At 37.3% G+C, this 19,002-nt stretch overlaps 1 protein-coding gene across 1 annotated transcript in view; it reads right to left on the minus strand.

Moving 5' to 3' along the window:
* GNPTAB (N-acetylglucosamine-1-phosphate transferase subunits alpha and beta) overlaps nucleotides 1-19,002 on the minus strand; it is a gene marked incomplete at its 5' end in the record, with an annotated part of 46,612 nt that overhangs the window by 2,659 nt on the left and 24,951 nt on the right. Inside the window, 11 exons of the mRNA XM_080354478.1 lie at nucleotides 176-343; nucleotides 4,014-4,112; nucleotides 5,834-5,919; nucleotides 8,507-8,620; nucleotides 9,675-9,894; nucleotides 10,158-10,357; nucleotides 11,552-12,660; nucleotides 13,908-14,111; nucleotides 14,881-15,004; nucleotides 16,661-16,831; nucleotides 17,922-18,101. Coding sequence (XP_080210604.1) covers nucleotides 176-343; nucleotides 4,014-4,112; nucleotides 5,834-5,919; nucleotides 8,507-8,620; nucleotides 9,675-9,894; nucleotides 10,158-10,357; nucleotides 11,552-12,660; nucleotides 13,908-14,111; nucleotides 14,881-15,004; nucleotides 16,661-16,831; nucleotides 17,922-18,101 — 2,675 coding nt within the window. The remainder of the gene's footprint in view (nucleotides 1-175; nucleotides 344-4,013; nucleotides 4,113-5,833; nucleotides 5,920-8,506; nucleotides 8,621-9,674; nucleotides 9,895-10,157; nucleotides 10,358-11,551; nucleotides 12,661-13,907; nucleotides 14,112-14,880; nucleotides 15,005-16,660; nucleotides 16,832-17,921; nucleotides 18,102-19,002) is intronic.

Raw genomic sequence — 19,002 nt, forward strand, 5'->3', positions numbered from 1 at the left:
GCACCAGATAAACTTAACCTGCAAACCTCAAATTTTAGTCCATTCAAATCTTTTCACATTATTTTCACTGTTAAGTCTGTCATTAAAATACTGTGGAAAAAATGGTTTTATCAATATGTTCTATAATTATATGCTACTGGACTACAATAACTTGAAGAGAACAGGCATAACCTACCATTCTTGGAGTTCATGCATGTGAAGGAAACGATTCCGATATTCTCTAGGCAGTTCAAATTGGGAAGGTATGGGAAACATTGATTCATAAAAATCCCTAAGCACTGCTTTCACTGTCTGAGCATCCTTGTGATTGTGATCGATATTGTCATTTAGGCAAACAAATTTTCTAGAAAACAAGAAGCCATGTTAGAATATTTCTTCAATAATATAGCAAAGATATTGGCAAACTAAGAAAACAAGCAGAATCATTTTAAACAAAATTGAAACAGTATCCTTTTAAAACCAAACTGATATATTAGATAATAATAATAATCAGTTTCCTTATTGTTGCATTATTTGAAATTAATTTGATTTTAATACTAATAGCACCAAGGCTGACTGCGAGCCAAAACCTCTGAGGAACCCAATGACAAACCACCTTTCTCTCTGTTCTCTTTGCATAATGCTGCCATCTAATGGGCACTGGTTTGCATCATCCCAGGGCCCACCACTGGACACAGACAACAGGTTAGGTGGACAGCATGATGATTTGGGTAAGGGTTTTAAATAAATTATCTTAAGTAAATTATCTTCAATAACAAAGTGAGCTCCACTATAGGGGTAAACATACTAAATTATTAATATTTTACTGTGTATGCTGCATTCTTTAGAGAAAGTCAACATAGAAACTATAGAAGATTGTACAAGATAAGACAAAGCTTTATCCCCAGGCTTTGAATTACTGAGAACACTATATAAACTGGGCAGAACATGACTTGAATCATAGACCCAAAGCTGAACTTGAATAATCAACCAAAATACAACCACCCACCACCTGAATAGAATTTACATGGAAACCACTGCAACTAAATAAGCATGCTCCCAATAATGCCTCTTCTAGAGTTATTTCTCATGTAATAAACACAGAACTATCTAAGTTACTGCAAAGTACTGAAACTAAAGCAGCAGCTAGTGTGCTAGGCTGCTATGTACCCTTGGCCACCCTGACCCAGTGCTTGACAACAGAAATTCCCTTTCCCACACATGGGCAAGGTTATGTGCTTTATTTATATTGTGAGATACAAGACCCTTACATTTTCCCCAGAGGGAGAAATCATATCTGGTGACATATGCCTTGTAATCATTAACCTTTATAAGTAAGTAGTTCTGGTCAGCTGGATTCTCTATAGTATGGTGTGTACTTTCAAAGAGCAAAGTTCAGAATTCCTACGTGAAGCTGGAAATAAGCAGAACTCTAGAGCATGTGAATCAGCCTACACAGGGCATTACCATTTTTCCTCAGTCTCTACTGAATCTGGCGTAATTGGTAGTGTGCAGGGGACAATCAATCATTCAAATTGCTACATCTGAGAAGAACAAAATATGCCTCTCCTCTTCAAAGAAGAGCTATTGAGCTAAGAGATAGTGTATGTCTACACTATCAAGTAATACTATGCAAAGCAGCTGGTTATGGCAATCATATGTCTACACTATAAGCATTTTAGGAGTTCACTCTGGACTATCCCTGACCTTGTCCCTTGGACTGGCAGCTCATTAGCCCTGGGAATGCAGTAGCTGCACTCCTGGAGTATACATCCGTATTTAGCTTCATCTGAAAGAGATGCAGCTTACAAACTGACAAGCTGCTGCACAGAGCAAACCAAAGCAAGTGACAAGGATATCAACCTTTTTCAAACGAAAAAACTGTTTTAATCTATCCAAAGGAAACCAAATCTGAAATTTCTTTGGATATTCCAGGATTAATACCTAGATGATTAAGGCTCACTTTTCCCTAAGGATGCAAAGCAAACACTTAAGGCAGACCAGTAGTTGAAAATACTTTAAGTTCATCCCAAGGCAGGCACTGAAAACCTGTTTTTAATGACTGTATAGAATAATTATGTTGTTTTATGTGGAGGGAAAACACAGTGAAGAGAAGGAAATGCCATGCCTACATAGGCCTGACAGCTCTCCTTTGCTAACAAGATATGACTACAGTACTGCGCTATACTTTGCAGAACACAGCCCAAACAATTAACTCAACCTCACTTTTCAAACCAGCCAACACTCTGGGACTAAAATACACTATTGTTTCTTCAGAGGAAAAAAAAAAAAGGGTATGCATATACAGAGTCTCAGGCTGAGTCCATAACAGCATGCCAGTACATCCTATGAAAATTAGGGAAGATTCAAGACAGATCAGCTCACCTGCCTCATCTTGCCTGCTGAGGTTCCTGAGGCAGACTAGACACCCTTACTCAAATGCATCCTCATTTAAGGATACAGTCACTCCACAGGCAGTTCCATTTTAAGTTGCTAGAAAGCCTCAATCCAGTATGCATACTCATAGCACAACCAACAGTGTCAGGATCAAGTCTGACATCAGCAACCAAAGTAAGAAGCCAGTGATTGCAAGCACAAACTTGAACATTGACGGTGAGAAACTCATGTCACATGCCCTCCTTGGGCCTAAAAGAAGGCTTGAAATCACACCTACACGTCAAGAAAAAAGTCCTAGCCAGCAGATACAAAGAAATGGAGGAGGAAGAGGAAATGCCAGGATCAGTTAAGGCACTGCTCACTTTTCTTTTGAACTGGGTAATTGTGGAAACTAGAATACAGGAGTTATGTGGCCAGAAGGCACTGTTGTAAAGAGGAACAATAGATACAAGCCATCTTCAGCTGCAAAATATCTCAAAACTAGCATTCCCCATTGTAATTGAATGATCTATCAGTGTAAGAGGCAAGTGAAAACTTGCTCTTTATCTAGAAATGCAAATAATGGTGTAGTTTCACAGGCAGCTGAGATTCCCCAATAGCTTGCTGTGGCCTGCAAGAAGAGGTTTCCCTTTCCCTGGCCCAAGATACCTGGTCATACTTTACTCCTTCCTCTGTATTTTGACACTTGTCAGAACCCTCCTTGAGGCCAAACTCATTAAACTGGCAGAGAACTCTCTAGTTTTCTGAAGACAGAAGTAAGATGCAAGATAAAAGCAAGCAACTGAAAGGAAGGAAGGGGAGACTTGGGTGGACACATTGTCTCACTTTCAGGCAGCGGGCTATTAAATTATCTCACCATGTCTTGTTGAACCCCAGTCTTATGCAATGGGCTCAGGACTACATTAAATGCTACTATGAAGCACATTCAGACTTGAGTCTCAAATATAGTATTCTTTGCTTTGCAAGGTGACTGCTGTGAAATGTATTGCAGGACATCTATTTTCCTCATTTCTCTCACAGTCATTTCAAAAGCCCATTTCAACACTAGAGAGCTTATTCTCAGATCTCAGTATCTAAGCCTTTGACCACTGCAGAGTGGAGAAACAGAGGAATACCTTCCAGCTTTGGATGGCTTCTCATCAAATATTTTTTAAAAAAATAAAATAATAATACTTCTTGCCATGTTATAACAGAACATGAAAGCATAATAGATACGCAAAACTGATTTTGTAACAAAATAATCCACACCTAAGTTTTATTTTTAAATTGCTACATAAAGCAGATCAAAATGCTCTTCCTTTAAAATAAAATTACCTGCAATATAAATTGTATGCCTTCTAGAACAACAAGAATGAAAGTGCTGAAGTTTATCTTCCATTTTTCCACGGTTTTAGATACGTAAACAAATTTAACAGAAACTAACAAGATAACACCTAGCATAACAGAGAGTGCAGTCACTTATCTTCGGTTAAATGGAAAAAATTAGAAGTACTTTTGGTTAAAATTGGTCTTGCCCTGTAACACACAGTGTAGAAATACACAGCAATAATTTATTTTTTTTCAATGCACAGTTTAAACAATTGAAGTAGAAAATTAAAACCACCTCACAGCTTCATGCAGAACAAGAAACAGGATACCTGGGATTTTTTCGTATGTCATCCAGCTGACCAACTACATGAGAAACATTTGTCCGAATCATTTTGAAGGCAATTTCCTCTTCTCCCATGATTTCAAACCTTATTGTTAAAAAAAAGAAATTATGCATTAATAGAACAACCTAAAGTCAGGTTGAATAAATATTAATTTAATATTTAATTTAATAATTTATTTCTAATCTGACTGCCCAACCTTCACTAGAACTTCTAATTTGATTTCTATCAGTATTACATTTCCCAGCTAATGCTCTTGTACAGAACCAATTTTCTGTAGATTTATTAGCAGCCACATATAAACCTCAGAATAGAGTGCTAATACAAATTATGTAAACTACAAGTTTTGGCATTAATCTGAAAGCAGACATAACACTTACTAGGCTCTTTTTAAAACACAAAAAACCAACAAAATTTACAATTGTAGTTTATAATGACAGTTCAGACATCAGAAAATATGTTCTTATTATCCAATCACCAATCCCAGAAAAATCTTAGAATAAAATTACAGAAGAATATATAAAACTACAGCCTTAAATAAAACCTTTCCCACCCACCTAATCAATAACCTAGACATAAATATATGAAATGCAGAAACATATAACTTCTGAAGAATATCTTGAGTTTAAAAGGGGGTCAATGCTCTTTCAACAGTCGTAGTAGTAACACACTACATTTTTTACCTCTTGATATATGAAAAGACCCTGCCCACTCCTTGAAGTCTCACCTGAGAACATACTGCATTTATTAAGTTCACAAAATTTATGATACAGTTATTCAATATTCAACAGAAGAGTAGTTTATATCTTAAACTGATTTATAATAATGTATTTATATCATTAAGCACAGCAAATCCTTGCCTCCATTCCAGCATTTTCCAATCTCATTTGTTGTGTTAGCTTTTCGGGTTTAGCCTAAACTCTCCTGGGAAGAAAATTATTTATAAAGCTTACAACACAATTTGAAGGACTATGAATTAATGTACAATAATGCCCAAAAGCTGCCCTAAGCAGCATCTGTAACCCTCTTTCATTTTACAGCTTTATTAAACTCCATAGCCACCCTGGGACACCTGCATGCTTCAGAGACTTCCCACCACTGGAGAGACAATGGGCAGGAGACAAGGCTGTCAGCTCCACACCACCAAACAGCCTCATTGACATGCAACTCACTGACATGCAGCTTCCAGAGAAGAAAGATCTGATAGAATATGATGTCAGGTGGATCTAAACAAATACAATTGTTCAAACCCACAGTCATGATCATGGTTTAGTCCTGCCCTTTCCAAAGAGGGTGGAAACATTTTTCCTGTCCCTCTCCCGCTCTTCCTGTCACTCCTCCTTGCAGGAAGACTACAAGGTAGTTAGGGCTAAAATGCTTTTTCTTTTCTTTTCTTTTTTAATTTTTTGGTAGAAAAAAGGACAAAGCAGATTTACAACTTCTAGGTACAGGACAGGCTGTTTCTTCTTTTTTACACTACTTTAAATGCCCTCACTCCCTACAGATAGTCAACTTATATAAACATCCAAAGATACTCTGGCTTTCTGTTGTACAACACAAATTAGGATCTGACTCAAGATGACAGGAGTAGCATGGAAATATTTAGCCTACTAAATAAGGAACTGTGAAAAAACACACATCATTCTGCATACTGAAACATAAGCAGATATCAGTATGTTTCTTCCCTTTTACTGTTAAAATGAGATGAGATTTGTTAACATACACATTCAATCTTTGGTCATGTACATACTACTTTTTATTGCTTTACAAAACCTAGCATAGCTTTTCACAAGACTGTAACAACATACCTGTATTTGTTTTTGTCCTTGTATGCCTTACGAATTCTGTCAGTCACAGGTTTGCAATTAGTCACTAGGTTTTTTGTTACTGGAGGCTGGAAGATAACATTGCTTAGATTATATGTTACTGAAAATGACAAAGTCTGTTATGAAGATGTACTTTGTAGAAAAAACTTATATTACAGCTAGAAATGCCTGCACATGGTTTACTCTCCTGGAATGAAAAGCAATAGTTTCTTGACCAACTGTTGAGGGGAAAATCAAACAAAGATATGATACTGGTGCACAACATCAATTTCCTACGTATATAAATATTATATAAAACTACAGATTATTTTTTGGCAAAAAACATTGCAACTTCAGCATTTTATCCTCACTAAAATATTCAGAAATTGTAGCTCATTTGACAGCTGTCTTTCACTTTCCTCTGGTAGAGGTCACCAGTTACAGTGGCCAGGCAAACTTTGCAGAACAGCTGAACACAAGGCATTATTTCTACCACAATCTAAGTTGAAACAATTCTGGGAAATAAAATCCTCATTCTTAAGGGATATTTCTATGGGAGTAGACTCACTGCAAGAAATTTAGCTGTTGCAGACAACAGAAGTAGAAATAAATTAGGCATCTGTGCTAAACACAAGCACTATTTTTTCACTATTTGAACCGAGCAATAAGTACATTAGTCATTACTGCTTAGATTAGCAATATTTTACTAACTCTCAAAAAACATTAATCTGATGTTGTACCCCACCACAGAAACTTATTTTTAACTCCATCTTAAAATATATTAATGGCATTCAAAGTTCTTCACAGAATTTTGCAAACTGAATTGAGAGTCATGAAAAGGCAAAATGAAGTAAAGCTATACTGGATGTAACGTCCTCAGACTGTGCAGGATTCTCAAACCCACATTCCCATTTCTTCAAATCAGAACTGCTTTATATAAAACTTGGATGGAATTCAGACTTAGGGGAAAACTATTTTTAAAACCTTGTGACATAACCTGATAAGAATACAAGGCAGGATAGATGTCCAGAGGGAAAAGAAGAAAAAGAAGACAAAATAGTCAATGCCCATATACATTTATGTACACACACACTGTAGATCTCTGTACTATGAACTGCATGTGTTGAGGATCAATACTACTCTTCCACTATCCAAAAGGTCACCATCTGTACTCATTAAAATAATTTTTGCTTCGATACAGTATTGGTTTGAAGTTATAAACCACTAGGTCATCAATTTAGCAAAGTATGGGCACACTTTCTTTTTTTAATGCAAAGGTTGATGCAGGAATCAAATTCTCACTGTAAAATAAATTTTGGTATTAGTATCGGATCTAAATCCTAAATTCCAGCAGATTTTAATGAGAATTTAACCACTAAAATATAAATTAAGGACTTAAATCCTTAAGAAAAATCTAGTCCTAAGGCCTCAGTTTTCACAGAATCACAGATACTTTCAGGTTGGAAGAGACCTCAGGAGCTCATCCAGTCCAACATGCCTGCTCATGCAGGGCCACCTGGTGCCAGTTGCTCAGGACTATGTCCAGATGGCTTTTGAATATCTCCAGGGATGGACACAGCCCACAAATGGGCAACCTGCATCAGTGCTTGGTCACCCACACAGTAAAAAAAGTGTTTCCTGGAGTTCAGAAGGAACCTCCTGTGTTTCAGTTTGTGCCCATTGCCTCTGGTCCTGTCACTGGGCACCTCTAAAAACAGCCTGGCTCCATCTTCTTTGTGCCCTCCCTTCAGATATTATAGACATGGATGTGATTTCCCCTTAAGACTACTCTTCTTTAGGCTGAAAAACCCCAGTTCTCTCAGCCTTTTATCCTAAGACAAATGCTTCAGCTCCTTAATCACCTTCATGGTCCTTCACTGGACTCTCTCCAGTATGTTCACATGTCCCTTGTACTGAGAAGCCTGGAGCTGGACCCAGCACTCCAGGTGTGGCCTCAGCAGCGCTGAGTAGATGGGAAGGATCACCATCCTCAATCTGACAGCAACACTTTGTCTAATGCAGCTCAGGAGACCATCAGCGACCTTTGTGGCAGGAGCACTCTGCTGGCTCATGTTCAACTTGGTGTCAACCCTGGGTCATTTGCTGCCAAGTTGCTTCCCAGCAGGATGGCCCCCAGTATTTACTGGTACAGGGGTCTGTTCTTCCCCATGTGTAGGACTTCACACTTCTTCTTGCTGAACTTCCTGAGGTTCCTGTCAGCCCATCTTTGGATGTTAAACAGACCTAGTCTGAAGCCTTCATATTAGGAAGAGTTATTCTAAAGACATTCAGCTGATGCTTTGGTGTTTTCTTGTGTTTTGTGTTGAAGACACAAGTTACAATTCAGATAAAGAATTATCAAAAAGTTCTACTCAGAGTGGTATTTGGCTTACTGTCTTTTTTGTTCACAACAGTGAATTTTCTAAACAAGGATGACTTTTTAAATCCCATGTATAACAACATTCTAAAGCTCAGTTTTTCTCTGTGTTTGAAGGAAATTAATGGCTTTATAAGTTATAAAGTAGCTCATAAAATTTTCATTTTATAACAATTCATGTACACACAAATAGAAATTTTTGTAAATACTTTCATTCTAGAAATCACACCAGCTTTTCAAGCACAGTAAAAACACGCTCAGGAAAGAAACCAAGCATTTTTTAGACTAATGTTTCTTACCAGATTGGGATCATAATAGGCTTCCTGAGTTGGTGGAATGACATGGATCTGAGTGATGTTGGCAGGAAGAACTTTGGAGCAATTTATTAGCATTTGTTCTAGACTTGTCAAATCCTAACAGAAAGGGAAGAAAAAAAAAAAGATAAACCTGTTTTCTCACTGACATAATTCTAAAAATCATGGGTGCACAGATATATTTAGCATTATCTATGTAACAAATTTCCATGCTTCTGTTGGAAAAAGAAGACTTAATATTCAGTAGAAGGTAATTCAGTAACTGTCAAAGTCAGTGGGACTCCCAATATACCTAAAGCAAATGCTCAGCACATAGTTGAATTAAGATCAGATAAAGCATGACTTAGTGTCATTTTCATCTAAAAATGTAAAACACACCTTTACTGATTACGTCAGGACTGTACAGAATTCCCAAACCAGCAGTGGCATAGTGCATCCCAAATCAAGCAAACAAACAGAAAAGTGAACTGAAAGAACTGGAAGAAGTTTTTCTGCCTAAGGTCCAGGTCAGGAACACTAAAGCAGGCCTGCGTTCCAGCTATACAAATGATTTTCTGTGCTATTTCAATAACAAATTATTTTATTGGATTGTGCTGATTCCTCTCCATAAAGCACAAATAGTACACTTCATTCTCTACTGTCTCTAGGAGCATAAGTCCTACAAAGACCATGTCTCTTTGTTTATCAGGTTCCAGAACCACAGAAATATGAATCTTTGTATATGGCCATAGTATTTACTAGTATGACTTCTTTGTTACCGTTTTTCTGACTTCTTTCTTTAGGCCACACGTTCCTCAGGGAAAGGACCATCTTTTACTACGTGCAAAAACAAAAGTACGCACAGCAGGATCCCAGTCTTCACAATGGCTTTTACCAGCGAACATCTTTTCTGACACCCTCATACTAACTGTTTTCTTGAATTTGGACACCGGTGAGCCATTTTTCTAATGTTGCTAGAACTCATTTCAATTGTTGACTCCATGTATCACTGATAGATACGTTATATGTTATACTCTTCAGGTAAAATTTAAAAATTGTCAAATGTTACAGATGCTATAAACATGGATAAAGACAGACTTGACTCATTTTACTTTAACAGTTTTGGACTTTAAAACTGCAGTTACTCTAAAAGTTACTGGTAAGGGAAGAGTACCTGCAAACTCAACGGTAGTTCGTGGATTCTCGTGGCCAGCGTGCGAATCTCTCGGTCAGACAAAATGCCTGACTGGTCCGTATCAACCTCATTGAAGATCTGAGAAATGTTCAGAGGCTGGACTGCACTCATAAGATAGTAGAAATACGAAAAAGCAAACTGCATATCTTCTGAGTGCCGCACTTTGTGAAATGATGTCTTGTCAAACTCCTCAGGAAACCTGTGTAAGAATGTAAACTAATTTAGTACTCCAGTTTCTTAAACATTCCCTACCTAAAAATGAATTATCATCTAGAACTTTAAAAAGGTCCTGTAAGGTCTCCTTATTTTAGCACAACTATCATGTTGTCATAAATTCCCTGCCTCCCTTTGCAAAATAAAATTTTAATGAGTAGCGACCAACACACTGGAAGTAGACATAGCAAACATTAACAGAAATGTAGAACCCACTACAGTTTTACATTATTCCAAACACATACTCACATATCCTGTAGCTCTTGCATAACAGTGCGGTCAATCATGTGGGGCATATGAGCAGGGACTTTCCGAGATGTAAATCCAAATTTGCTGTTTAAAAGTTTATTAACATATCGAAGAGAATCAGCAAATGTATCTTTCAGCTGCCTCCCAAAATGTTTACCATCAGTGAAGTATGACATTTGTTTGAGTAATGACTCTTCCTCCTAAACATCAGGACATAAATCAAGGTTACATTACCAAAAAAGACCCAAAACATTAAACACACATGGAAAATTACATTTCAGCCAGGTGCCAACTATTTCCAATATTTGAAAATGGGAAGAGAAATTTTGAATACTCTTCTTCATATTCCCTAGCTCGTCCTTTTAAAATGGAAGATTAAAGGTAATCTCTTCCTTAAAATTTTCATGCTTTGAGAAAAAGTAGTCTATAAAATACAAACTTCCTTAGTTTTTGTGCTCTGACACCTTCCTCACACACACACACTAAGTCCCTGTTTGCTATCAGATTTATTTCTAATATTGCTTTTTTTTTTTCTGATTATTCATCCATATTTGATGAAACAAAATCCTGTGAATACAGAGATCCTTCACACAAAATCCAATCTCAGATGAACAGAGAGGCCGTCTTGTTTGCATTGACTTAAAGAAAAATCTTCCTTTGGCATCATACCCTAGCCTAGGGGTGTCAAACTCATGTTCAGTGGGGGCCACATCAGCCTCATGGTTGCCTTATGGTTGCTGAAAGTAATTTTAGGACTGTATAAATGTAGGAGTAGTTGCATTTATACAGCCTTGAAATTATGTTCAGCCCTTTGAAGGCACCCACAAGGCTGATGTGGCCCCTGGTGAAAATGAGTTTGAAACTCCAGGAACAGAGGTTTTCAAAACTGACAAAATGCTTTGGCTGGAAGCACAGGAAGCTTCCTACACATTTTCTTGACGTGGTCTAGATATTCAGTTTTGTTGGTAGATTTTCAATTTAACTTCTAGAACCCAAGTACTTACCATTATACATATTTTGTACATGTTTTTCTAATAAACTAGATCCATACCTGCATAAATGCAATCAAAACAAAATGTAAGCTTTCTGTTGTAGTACTACATGTGAACAATAGCACTGTGCTAACATACAATGAATAAAAAGTGAATCTGACATTAAAAACAGCAGTAGAAAGGGAACAGAAATGCCTATTCAGCTTTTGCCACCTAGCTAAGAGAGGCCTAGATCATAAACAAATAAAATGTTATGTGTAAAGTCAAAAGGAGCTTTCAAAAAAACTCAGTATTTGCCTCGAAGGCAAGACACATTCCAAATGGATAGATCATATTAACAGTATTCCACTAAATGCAGAAAGACGCAACTATTCCAATAAGCAATGTCATTAAGATACTCACATCAAGAAGGTCCTGGAAATACTTCTTTTTCTCCCATGGCAAAAAGCCTTGGTAACTTCCAGCATACGACTGTAATTTTCTTCCCACTAGTCCTTCCATTACATTTCTGTCCACCTGCACATGCCCTTTTCCTTCTTCCACTCCCTGTGTGTCTTCTCCAGTAGCTAAATTCCCAGTATGCTTTGATTTCTGGGTTTCCCTTAATATGAGCGCATTCAGTACTTTTTCTCGAGTTTCATTTTTATTTCCCATGCTCTGGGCTGGAAGTGTGAATTTAGGCTTTACTTTATAAATAGGTTTATTTGTGTTTGTTGTCACAACAGTCCCCTTTGTTCCTGTAAGCCTTGAAGGAATTTCTTCATTTGCTTTTCTTGTTTTTATTTTGCCATCACTTACAACCCTAAAAGGCTTCTGCCTGCTGGTATGGTTCTTCTGATCTTCTGAATGATTATGCACGCCCCTCATTTCCAGATCTGTAACACTCTTTGCTGTAGTTAAGAACCGGAAAGGTCTCAGGAGAGCAGCCTTGGACAAGTTAAAGCCTTTCAGAGTTATATCACCATTGAGCAGTTTTAAGTCCAGGTTCTTCAGTGCTAGCTGAACATCTTCAGGAAGGAGAGACACGTTTAGTGATGGTATTATCACCTCTTCATGTAGACTTTCTTTTGTGTCATTTCGACGTCTCTGGACTCTTGGAAAGCGTTTTTCTTCAGGAATATCTTCAAATATCATTTCAGCTTCTGGTATTGAAGTTATCATTTTAAAATCAGAGCTGGATTTTTGCATGGAAGTTGTGTTCAGTTTTGGTTCCTCTCTAGTATCAGCTTCGACAGCTATCTGCATTTTAAACTCTTCATCATTTTTATTTAGAAATGTAAGGTTAAAATAGATCACAGTTGCATTCATACCACTATGCATTATGAGGTGGATAGTCTTCCATTTGTTAGCAACTGAAGCATGTCGGATAATTGAATTATCACTATACGAACCCTCAGTGACTTTCTTGGCTATTTCGCTAAAGCTGAAGTAGGGCAGACATTCACCTTTGGGAATAACATAGTAGGTCTGATTAAGCTGAAGCGTCACCTTGTACATCTCCTCAAAGTGATCTGAAAAATAACAAGAAACAAAACAAATTTCTGTCAATTTGCAGTGCAACACTTTTCTTTAAGTCTTTTTAAATTTTAACATGCCCAACTAGATTCACTATGTAAGCAGGGAGTTCTTTGTGAAAGAACATTCCTGTAGCTTCCAGTTTCTTGTTCACCTATCTTTAATAATGAATGACTAGAACATACTCCCATATATGACTGCAAGACATTCCAGTGGTAAATGTAAAAGCCAATATAATTTATCACTCTTCCAGCCTCTACCTGAAAAGCCTAAGTGGTTCATTATCATGTTACTTAAAATTATGTATCAGTCATAAGTAACATGCCCATTCTATGTTTTTGTCACATTTTAGCAGATTAACGTTAAAACGGTTGGATTTCACTGCTCCACTGCATCTTGATTTGAGTGAGACTTCCAAAATCAGATAGGCTGAACTGAAGTTCTCCCTCCCACAGCAGCAGATGTATTATCTGTAAACTCTCACATGAACAAAACCTTGCTGCCAGCAACAGAACTGCCAGTAATGCATTTGTCTGAGCTGAGATGCAGCGGAGCCTTTACTCTTTCAAACAGGCCAAATTCTTCCATTTCTGTTCCCCTGCTATACCAGACAGCACTCTCAATCATTCCACTCACTCCTTCTAGTCTTCTACTTCAAAATAAACTTCAGACAGCTTCACAGGTGACTGAAAGTAGGTTTTTGGCAAGAGACCAGAGCAAGGCTTGAGGTCACACTGTCAGCATCAGATTGGTTCTTTCACTTCTCAAACCACTATGAGCATCATCAAGTCAGCTCTCCTTATTCGGGTAAAGACCGCATAGCTGAAACATAATTTTTCCATTTAAAGCGTAAGCCTCTTGCTGCTCTATAATGCATCATGCACCCACCCATGCTTGGTCAAATGGTTTTATTAAATAAAGCAGCATACAATGTTGATTCAAGTTTGGATTAGTGAATACAAGAAGCATCTTTCTTCTTCAGCTGCTAGCAGCTCTTTCCCATGACTTTGTGCAGCAGGGGTGTCAAACCCTTTTTCACTTGCTTCTACATTTATACAGTCCTAAAACTACATTTGGCCCTCTGAAGGCAACCACAAGGCTGATGTAGCCCCCAGTGAAAATGAGTTGGACATCCCTGCTATACAAGGCACATTAGCCCAACCTGAGAGAAATGATGAACCAAAACAATGAGGCAATTCAAGAGAATCCTACAGAAAGTTTATCAGCAATGTGCTTTACGTACCCTGACCACAGTCACCAGCATCAAATCCACAGGAGAGGACATTGCAGGCCTGATCACAGAATTTGTCTGCTAGCCAGGAATTAGCACAGCCTTGGTTACAGTATGAAACACCACTTATTCCTGCTCCAAATTGCCATGGTGGTCCATTCCCAATACCTCCAACTGCAACTCCACCAGCAACATAGCGACTACCCCCACTGTTACCTACACAGAGAGAAAAGAAAAACAGAAAATCCCAGCGATTTGAAATTCTTATTTCTGAGGAAAAGCATGTTTTAAGTCATAGTGTTAAGCTAGACCAAAGAGTCGACAATCTTATTTATCACCAGTGAAATTAAAATTGGGCAAATACTAACTAGACCACTGTGAATTAGTGTGAAATGTACAGTGTACATAATCTCACTGTAGAAGTTTAGGAACCAACTTAAATTGCAACAAAAACTCCAACATGTTTTGTCTTAGCTTCCAAAAGGCAGGCAGAAAACTGATTTACTTCTCACGCTTGCAAGCTTGATTTTACAGTCCCCCTAGAGTGGTATCACTTCCTCAATCCAGAAGCACCACTTCACTTTCCTAGCCTGCAGTCCTGAAAATTTGATCTAGGAACTAACGGTGCAGCTTCACAGTCCTGTTATTATTTGGATTTTGAGTCCAAATAATATATAATCTTTTCTATATACTACACAATAATACATAATAATAATAATTTGAATATCAAAAACCGTCCTTTCACTAGTCAAATTTGGTACACAAAGGAAAATTTTCCTGTGCTCTACTATTTGCTGTCATTTTTCCATAGAGATCTGTAGTTTGCAGGAAACAAGGTATTATAATATGTAAGACAACTCTTTAATTATTATTAAAGGAGGCAAATTTTGCAGTTGCAGGAGAATGATGAATTACGGAATTATTCTTAGGAAAAATAACCAAAACAAAACAGTTCACTTTTTCTGATTTAACATTGCTGTCTTACCAATGCAATCGCCTCCATCCCAATCACATGCTGAGTTATTACAGGCTTTATCACAGTAACCATCTTTAATCCATGAGCCCGGACAACCCTCAGCACAGTTTGGCACAGGCCAAGTCAAGTAAACCTGGAACAACATTACAGTCTGAGACAAGGGCTGGCAAACAGGTCAACTCAGCTTGTTTCTTGGAATATAGAGACTTAAAATAATACTTCCCTGCATATAGTGCCTTAAGCATTCACAAAGCTTTACAAAGAACATTTAAACTCCACCACCTGTGAAGTTAATGTTATCCCTTTCAAACAGAAGGAAGAACTGAAGAATTCCCAAGGCCATAGAGTAAGGCAGTAACAGCCAATAACAGAAAGCAGGACTTCCCAAATCCATTTCCACAAACCATATTCCAATGAAAATAAATATTTTGTCTTTTATCAGATAAGAAGGGGGAACTTAAAGTCTGAAATTGCTCTGCAGTTGACTTGTTCTCTTGACTCAAAATGTTCCTTCATTACTAAACATCATGAGATAAGCAGCACATGTTGAACATAATCCCTGAAGCATCTGATCCTCTATGACTTAATTCTAAGAATTGCCAAGATAAAAAAGTAGTGCGGGGGTGTATTTTCAACTGGGGAGGCATTAAAAACCACACACATTTTCCTTTCGGTCTTATAGTTTCAAGATTCTAGCAGCACATTTCTTATTGAAACATCTACTGATCACAAACCACATTGCACCTAAGCTGACTTTATGGTTGTAACTGAGAAGAATAACTGAAGAACAACAGAAATGCATGAAAACAACTTTAAAACAACTAAAAGCCTTGTAACATCCTCAAGTAAAGAAACAGTAATTTTAGGGTAGTTTAAACTAATTTTGTACAACCCTTCTGTGTGTGTACACAAGTGTGCACATCTGCCTGAACGAAGTCTTTTATTCAGTGGTCTCTAGTGTCTTTTCTACTTACTGCTTTAATATAAATAATAAACGTAAATCTTATTTTTTTCCTCCAAGTCGCTCTTGTAGATCAAGTTCACAGACAAAAACTCTGCTGGCAACCAGTCTTTATGCATGACAACCACCAATGTTCCCTCATCCTGCTTTCCTTGCTTAATCCCAGGCGTTGATAACAGGATTGCCGAAAGACTAAATTACTTGATCCTCATAAATATCCAAGAGTATATCTTTTAGTAAATAATTATATTTATGATTATATACAGATTGGGCAGACATATTACGGGTGTCTGAAATAGAGGTAACTAACGGTAAATTTAAATATTAGACCAGCTTAAATGTCATCTGACCTCGGTGTTCCCATGGAAGAATTGATTCTCTTTTGTTTCGAAATTTTCCCACAAAACAAAAAAGAATTCACAAGGGAGGGAAGACTGACAGCTGCCAAACCATCAGTCTTACCAGTGCTACAACAGAAAGTGGATGAATTAAGAAGACACTGATAAACCAAAGCATGAAGGCTGACAGAGGAACCATTATACTACCAGAGACCTGTGAGTGAATATGAACAAAAGTAATTCTGCAACCCAAATATCAACACAGCACACATGGAAAAAAAGACAGAGCTCTCCCCACCCTGCACCTTTGCAAAAAATTGTCTGGTTAAGAATAATGAACCTTTAGAGGTAAAAGGGGGAGTGAAGGCAAATTTTATTATTTTTATATTCGCCCTTCCTTTCAAAGCGCTGTTTCTTTGATTTTCATCATATTAGCATAGAAAAGTTTTACACCTACTTCTGGTAAAAAAATCCTTTCAGAATGGCTTACCTTTTGACCTTTAGAGTGACTGTAAAAATCATCAGGCCAAACATCCTTCCCAAACATAACATCATCATTGAGATAGATAAACTTCTGAGAGAGGCCACTGATACGATGAATGTGACTTTCAATAGCTGGTGAACTGAAGGTAGGCAAGTGACTCACATTCTGAAATATTTCCTAAAATAAAAAGCCCCAACAACCCAAAATAGTTTCAGAAGGCAAAAATGAATTAATAAAATAAAACAAACACAAAGCATAAAAGGTCAGGCACAACAGATATATTTGATACTTATCTACTTAAAAAAAAAAAAAAATTTTATCAAGACCAAGATGACACATGAATGACAAAAAAAAAAGTGAAAATATCTTAGGAAAAAAACCCAAACTTTGCTATCTCATTTTCCCACACAAAACCATTTTCAAGTCTGTTGCTTAACTAAGAAACTGCACCTGGTTCAATGCAAAGGCAGAAACTCCTCTCTCACTGGGTACTGGATCAGGCCCAGTGGACACTTTTATACTTCTCATGCAGTATAGGCTGCACAAAATCTAAAGCAAGTTGAACCTGTTCAAGCACTCAAAAAGTCAGGATTTTTCTATCTCTTTCAAGTAACTTCATAGGCAGACAGCAACAGAAGTTGAATTAGTATCTTGTTACCACTTAGATTGCTCAGGGCTCCTACCACATGTCCAGATGCCAAAATTGCTCTCAAATTCATAATAAGCACCTACTGAAGTATTTTTGTTTCACTTACTCAGGAAGCTTGAAGGATTCCCTTTCTCTTTTTAAATAAGCCTTTTAGAATGCACAGCTACTTTTTTTGGCAACCCCCTTCCTAGTTCCAGTAATTGTAATCCATCTTGTCTCAACACAAGCTTATTAGGTTATTACTAGCCCTGAGAGACTGTTTATGGATGCAGATTAGGTTTTCTTCTCCCTAGGTTTTTTATAAACAGACTTTATAATGAAATTAGGCATGAGTATATGTTAGCTGAAGCCTCAGTATTTAAAAAAAGTGGACTAAATGAAAGCTTGATATATATTCAGCTATCTGCTTGGCCAAAATATAAAAACATATTGGGGCTTAATAAAACCATGCATGAGACAGGGGGAAGGGGTGGTCACTTCTACCTTCCAAATAAATGTAACCTTTAGATGAAGGGGCATAACTACATTTCAAAACAAACACAAAATCTCTACTAGTGGCACTCTCCTGCTGGCATGGTTGTTTCAGGTTTTTCGTAGGGTTTTTTGTTAGGCTTTTACCTGATGTGTCACTATGGTTATCCGAGGATTATCCAGGTTAAGCCAGGAAGGAATCTGTCCATTAGTGACAATGAAAATATGTCGTACCCAAGGGGCATGCCTCTCTATTGATCGTAATGAGTATCTCAGCTCTTCGTTATCTTCAAAACGGCTGGCAGAAATATCTTCATCTTGTTTAGACTACAAAGAGAAAAAAATCTTTTTTGTAATTTTTAAATATGTATTCAAGTTCTGATCCAGCTAGATAACAGTGTGCTTTAGCACAGAGGTGCATAAGCATTTGAGATACTCAAAAAGAACAAGTACATTGATCAAGTACCATTATTCTTCTAAAGGATCATATTCTTCTGAATTATCAAGGTGAACAATACAATCTTCTGACATCAATAGCTGACCACCTGGTAGCATTAGGTTGTCTGCTGACCACAGTGTGAGATGACAGCACCTTGTACGATCCCAGCTCTTGAAGAAAGAGCTACAGATAAAACACACCCTCCTGTTTTCCTGGATGATTAGTCTCAATTATTTCCTGATCTTGACCAAAAGCCAAATTGCAGTTCAAATTTGTAACATTGCCTTTCAGAAATGCAGCTTTAAGAGGCAGGGCCTTGCAAGTACATTGCATCATAAGCCATATATAAATGTCACCTGATACAGATACACTGCAAGCGTCATGATGTAGCAGCTCTCCAATTAGCCCCTGCTCTTTCATTTTAAAGAACTTGAGCAGGAGAAAATTAACAAAACTGAGCCTAATATTCACGATCGAATAGCTAAATATTTCCACAAGTTTTTTGTTAAAAAGACAACTTTGTAATCAGAAGCTCTTCAGGTAAGTAAAAAAAAAAAAAATCAGGTTACATGACACTGTAGCAGGTTTCTTTTCCCATTTAATAGAGCTTAAATACCTCTTCAAAAAACAACAATTAAGATTTCCTAAAAGGAACATTTCTAAAAGAAGTATACCCAACTGAAACTGGAAACTCAAGAAAAATTTGAACGTTTAACAATTACCATTTTCACTGCATATTGTGCACACTGTATCTAAGTCTCCTTCTTTTCTAACATGTGCAATAACACA

This window comes from Nesoenas mayeri, assembly GCF_963082525.1.
Source record: "Nesoenas mayeri genome assembly, chromosome: 1".
In the NCBI taxonomy this organism is placed as follows: domain Eukaryota; kingdom Metazoa; phylum Chordata; class Aves; order Columbiformes; family Columbidae; genus Nesoenas; species Nesoenas mayeri.